This window comes from Electrona antarctica (genome assembly GCF_951216825.1).
Source record: "Electrona antarctica genome assembly, chromosome: 20".
NCBI classification, from domain to species: Eukaryota; Metazoa; Chordata; class Actinopteri; order Myctophiformes; family Myctophidae; genus Electrona; species Electrona antarctica.
In genome coordinates, this window is record NC_136801.1 from 1041150 (window position 1) to 1047239 (window position 6090).

The 6090-nt window shown below is 44.7% G+C and overlaps 1 protein-coding gene across 1 annotated transcript in view; it reads right to left on the reverse strand.

Moving 5' to 3' along the window:
* col11a1a (collagen, type XI, alpha 1a) overlaps nt 1-4746 on the reverse strand; it is a gene marked incomplete at its 5' end in the record, with an annotated part of 155517 nt that extends 150771 nt beyond the window's left edge. Inside the window, one exon of the mRNA XM_079489267.1 lies at nt 4623-4746. Within this exon, the coding sequence (XP_079345393.1) occupies nt 4623-4746 (124 nt within the window). The remainder of the gene's footprint in view (nt 1-4622) is intronic.
* Nucleotides 4747-6090: the final 1344 nt, after the last annotated feature.

Below are 6090 nucleotides of genomic sequence, written 5' to 3' on the forward strand. Positions count from 1 at the left end.
GATCCTCTCAGCAGACCTTGTATGCTCCGCCCGCCTACCCCATTTGCATGTATACAAAGAGGTGCTAATGCATGCCATGCCAAACCAAACCACATCACACCAAACCACACCAAACCACATATAGGCCTATCCTGCAGAAGAAGAAGAAGAAGAAGAAGAAGAAGAAGAAGAAGAAGAAGAAGAAGAAGAAGAAGAAGAAGAAGAAGAAGAAGAAGAAGAAGAAGAAGAAGAAGAAGAAGAAGAAGAAGAAGGAGGGGCTAAGGTGCATCTTGCATCCCAAAATGCAGTTTATAATTAAGGGACGCAATAAAACGACCTCTGCATCCACGGGATGCAGAGGTCGTTTATTTTGCTAGCTTTAGTTATAATAATCATTTCTTCTTCTGTTTTCTACATGAATATAACCACATTATAACCATATAAAATGAAATTGGAGTTAAATGCTGCAATTTGTAAAAAATAAATAAAAAAAGAAAAAAGAAAAAGAAAAATATGACTCCTAACGTCGTTGAAGTGGGACTCATCCAATGTCCCTGGGACTCATCTAAAAGACCATCCCTGCATCCTGGGACTCATTACATTGAAAACCTGTTTACATCCCTGTGGCTATGACTGACTATGGCAGACAGGCCAAAAAATATAAATATATACTGACAATTTCGTCAACAAATACAAACTAGACTAAAATGTTAAGAAGGGGACTAGTGGACAAGAGATCCAGTATAAGTCATTTTACACTTGTTTGCATGCTGAAAATAGCCGATCTACAAGCTCCCAACGCGTCGCAGCGCTCCGCGTTGGGAGCTTGTAGATCGGCTATTTTAGATTGTAGATGGTCTATTTTCAGCAAGTGTAAATTCAGCCATTACGACGGCATCGAGGCCCGCCAAAATACATTTTAGTCAACTAAATCACCTGTAGATTTCGCGACTAAAATCTCATGACATTTAGTCGACTAAAACCAAACCAACACCAACACATTCCAGGTGACTAAAATGTGACTAAAACTAAATGAAAACTATTCAAGAGACTATACGACGACTAAAACTAAAATAGAAAATGTGACTGCCAAGAACAACAGTGTCCTGAACCCGGTGACTCACACAGACAGACACCCATACAGTATCCATTATGGGGAGTGGGCTCTATAAGGGCCCTGTGTACACTATAGGCAGACCCTGTGCTACTCTTTGAACGAAGGCTCCGGTCTAAAATAATAGGGACGTGAAACGAGGAGGCACCGTCATCATGTAATAACCACACTGTACTTAACTTACTGAGGGGGAACATTTCCCACCACCAGGCAGGCTGGGCGGCTGACAGGATGCTTAAAGGACCACTTCACCACTTTTCAACATCTCTTCATATAATTGGTCCTCACTAATGTTCATGATAAAACACCACCATTTTGTCCTACTCAGTCTGTGTCTCATAGGAGGGCTTTGGGCAGTTCGGACACCCGTCCACCAGTGACATCATCATTAGGCAGATTTTTTTTAAACAAGATTTGTTTTAAAATATATTTCGATTTTTATTATCGTGAGAACGATGGCTTCAACTTTTGCATTGCAACTTTTCAGGAAAAGAAAGCCTGCCGTTTCTATTAGCTTGGATTCACCATCAATGATGTCACTGGTGGACGGGTTTCTGAACTGCCCACAGCCTTCCTATGAGACACAGACTGAGTAGAAAAAAATGATGGTATTTTATCATGAACATTAGTTAGGACCAATTATAGGAAGAGAAGTTGAAAAGTGGTGAAGTGGTCCTTTAAGACCTAGACGTGAGGACCATTCTACAACATGTCTTCTAAATCCTGGCACTTTTCTGGAAAAAAAACCCTATGTTTCTATATGTCAGTGGTTCTCAGACTATTTCATGTCAGTCAAGGAACCCCAAAAAATATATGTAATTGGCCGCGGACCCCCATCTGAAATGTATATGTATGTTGTTCCAGGAAGCCCCATGCAGAAGCAAAGATATGAGTTAAAAAACGTTCGCTCCGAAAGAATATATATTCAAAGATTTTTCAAAAATATCAGATCTACAAGCTCGTAGTGCCGCGCTATGAGCTTGTAGATCTGATATTTTTCAATAGCTAAAGTATAACACCCGAAATGCGTTCTCGTCCAGAAGGGGCTAGAGCAGTGCATGGTCCCCAAAGTTTATCATGTCAAGGACCACCAAATTGACACTAATTAGGCCGCAGACCCCCCCCCCCCCCCCCCCCCCCATGTGAAAAGATATGCCATATAGGGACCCCCCCCCCCCCATAAGAGAAGATTTGTATGGCTCTAGCAGTGATTCTCAACCTGTGTAATTTCAAGGCCGGACCCCCAGTTTGACAAGCATTAGTCTACAGACCCCCATTTAATGGAATTTATATCTCTGGGACCCCCAATTTATATTGTAAAATCAATGTTAATTTTTACTCTGAGAGTGTACAAAATGGAACCAAATGGACCCATTAGGGTCCATTTGTACACTCTCAGAGTTACAGACCCATTAAGGGTCCATTTGGTTCAAAACCATCATTTAACTGGGGACCCCCTGGAACTCCCTCAAGGACCACCTGGGGGTCCCCGGACCCCACTTTGGGGAACCACTTGACTTCCACAGAGGGGGGAAACATTTCCCACCACAGCCAGCCAGCCAGCCAGGCAGGGCTGCTCTCTAGCCTCTTAGACAACGAGGCCTTGTCCCCCACATATACACACAGGCCTACCAAACAAACATGGGAGTGCAAAGGGCTGGTGAGGGGAAGAGAGGAGAGGAGAGGAGAGGAGAGCTGGTGGGCAGCCCTGTATAGCACGGTGGGTTGTTGCACAAGCCAAACTACACTTCGTCTTTCTTTGGGACTTCGGTGGGGACTAGGGCAACGTGGAGAAAAGGGTGCTGCTCCTGTTTGGCACGAAGCGGAGGCTATACCTGCTGCTTGACCGCTTGCATTCATATCACTGACTCACTGAGTAGTGGCTGTGTGTGTGTGTGTGTGTGTGTGTGTGTGTGTGTGTGTGTGTGTGGAGTGGACACTGACTTGGAGCCGTGCGTGCGCTCTCTGGTGCGCGCTATGTGTCCAAATTCAAGTTAGACAGTGACTGTCTGGTCTGTAGGCCCTGCTGTGAGAAACTCTTCTCAGTTACCCTACAGTCAATTACACTAATAGATCGATCTCAAAGTCTGGGAATACACTGGCTGGCCACACTACTGTCGATGAATTGGCTATAAGCTCACATAGGCCTGGCTGACATTTTGTCATCTTAGAAAGCGTAGGTAACAAGTAACATTTCCAGTCTATTAATTAAAGTTGGCGTGAAAACGAAAGTTCCTTAACACAACTAAGAATCATACTAACGTGTAAACTCAACTGTCACACATCGTCCGTTGAATTTGCCACACGAACAAGCGAACAAACATCGCACCTATCGACTACCGTTTAAAACAATAATGTCATTATTTGAACAGCGTTGAAGCTGCGCTGCTCCTCCAACACTGAGGCTGTTGTATGCTCACAGAATGTACCTGCAGGAACACCAGAATGTTCTCTAGCTTCTTCTTGGCCCCCGAGGCATGCAAAGTACAACAAGTTGACAGACAGACAGCCGTGTCGTGTCCTCTGGCTGTGGAATTCTTTAGCGGTTGAGTCCCACCCTGCTATCCGTGTCCACACACACCTAGCGGACCATAGTTCAAACCCCCCCTAGAAGTTAAGTTACAGCCCCATGCATGGGGATCTTTAAACCCATGAAGGGGCTCGACTATATAGGCAGCCTGTGGTATAATGAAGGGGGCTTATTATAAAACAAGACACCGTCAAAACGCGATGGAAATTTACGCACAAAGCGTTTCCATTCATGCGTAAAAAGTGAATTGGTGAAACCCAAAACGTGGGATTAATTGACTTAATTAATTATTTTATTAATAGTTTGAGGTCGTGGTCTCGACATTTATTTGCTTGTTTTAACCACCAACCACCATAGGCTACTGTCACTGTGGTTCACTTTGAACACTTTATATTCACTGCAGGGCACTTGTTCCGTAAGAGCGGAACATTGTTGCCTTTTTTCTTTTCTTTTTTAACTTGGTGGCTTCTTACACAAACCGCATAATAGTACCCTAGGCTAATAATATGGGCAGCAATCTCAGCTCAATGTTTGAGTTACATTGAGCTGCGAGATTATTAGATCCCTAATGAAACAGGTCGAGGCACCGTGTGTGTCTCCAGGTAGATCGAGCATTATCTCCATCATCAGACAGTCAGTCACTTCATCATCACATTCTTCCACACAGCAGGCTCTCCGTTCCTTCTATAGTTTTCAATCCAAAGTGTACGTTGGAGGACCCCTGGGGGCCCTAGACATTTAGATGGAGGTCCGTTGGAGGGACCCCTAGAGCCCCAATATGTCCCCTCAGTCCCTACGTTAAACGTAGGGACTGAGGGAACATATTATTGGGGCTAGAGGACCCTATAGAGACATTTGGAGGACCGTTGGAGCTCGGACCCCCTTTAGTCGGAGGACCGTTGGAGGACTCCTAGGACCCTAGACATTGGGACCATTTGGGGACCCCTGGCCTAGACATTTATTTGGAGGACCGTTGCTTGACATTTAGTGAGTTCTTACCTGCTCGGACATGCGCCGTAGCCTGCAGCAGCAGGAGGGTTAAACTGATGATTAGAGGGGAATCCATGGCAAGCCACGAGCCTTTCGTCTTCCACCGTCCCGTGGACCACCGGTGCATCTCCATGGTCGGAAAGGGTTCTCTTAATTCACACCGACAAAAAATGTTGAACAAAACTTTTTTTTTTTTGTCCGGGGAGGGGGGCCCGCGGGGCTTCAAGAAAGTGATTTCTTAAATGACGTCCCCCTTCGGAAGTTCCGTCCGTCCTTCCTCCCTGCCTTCCTTACTCCCTTCCACAATCCCAGAATGTGATGGAGACGGTTGCTAAAAAGCCATAAGAAGTGTTGTATTTCTCTCTCTCTCTCAGCCACTCCAACTCCAACAACCAAACCAGGCCCCCCGTTCCGTGCCGTCCCGTGCGTCCGGACGGTGCGATGTTCCTTTCCCCTGTGCCTGTTGGCCCTTCTTTCCTTCCCTTAGCCAGTGGAAGGTGTCCTTCTCTCGTTGGGGGGGGTGGGTGGTGGGGGTGGGGGGGCTTTGATCAAAACGCACGGAGTGTGCGAGTCGATAGTTAGGCTACACTGAGTTGGTTTTGGTTGGAGCCTTTCGTTCCTTCAGTCGGTGGGACAGGAGGGCCAGGCAGACCCCTACACTACACTACACTACACACCACCCCATTCACCCAACGGTACACACGAAAATGACAAGGGAGCGATCAGCCCCCCCCCCCTCCCTCCCTCCCGAGATCAGCAAATCACGGGGCTGCAAAGTCTCCTTAGGACCCACCCATCACCATCTAGCCTGGCTGGCAGTGTGTGTGTGTGTGTGTGTGTGTGTGTGTGTGTGTGTGTGTGTGTGTGTGTGTGTGTGTGTGTGTGTGTGTGTGTGTGTGTGTGTGTGTGTGTGTGTGTGTGTGTGTGTGTGTGTGTTACAAGTAAAACTTGTTCAAAATGTCTACACTTGAGTAAAAGTATAGCTACAAAAGTACAATAATCAAAATGTACTTTAAGTATATTGTAAGTATCAAAGCATACAGTAAGTGACCTTTATGCAGAATGTCACATTACATTTAAAGTTTTGAAATGTATTTTTTTTCGAAAATAAATGATACATTGAATTTGAAAATGTATCATAGGGCTTAAGTGGTTAATGTATATGTTTTGTAATAATAACTACAAAATAACTAATAACTAAAGTTTTCAAATACATTGTAGTGGAGTAAAAGTAGTAGGCTACAGCATTTGCCTTTGACGTGTAATGGAGTAGAAGTAAAATGATTGGAAATTGGAAATACAAATAGGCCTACCTCAAAAGTGTATTTGAAAGAACAAAAATAAACAGCGCAAAGCAAAAAGTACAGTGCAACTCAGAAAGTACAGTGCAACTCAAAAATGGTGCATTTTTATATAAATGGTAAATGGTGCATTTATATAGCGCCTTTATCCAAGACGCTTTACATAGATTGTGCAT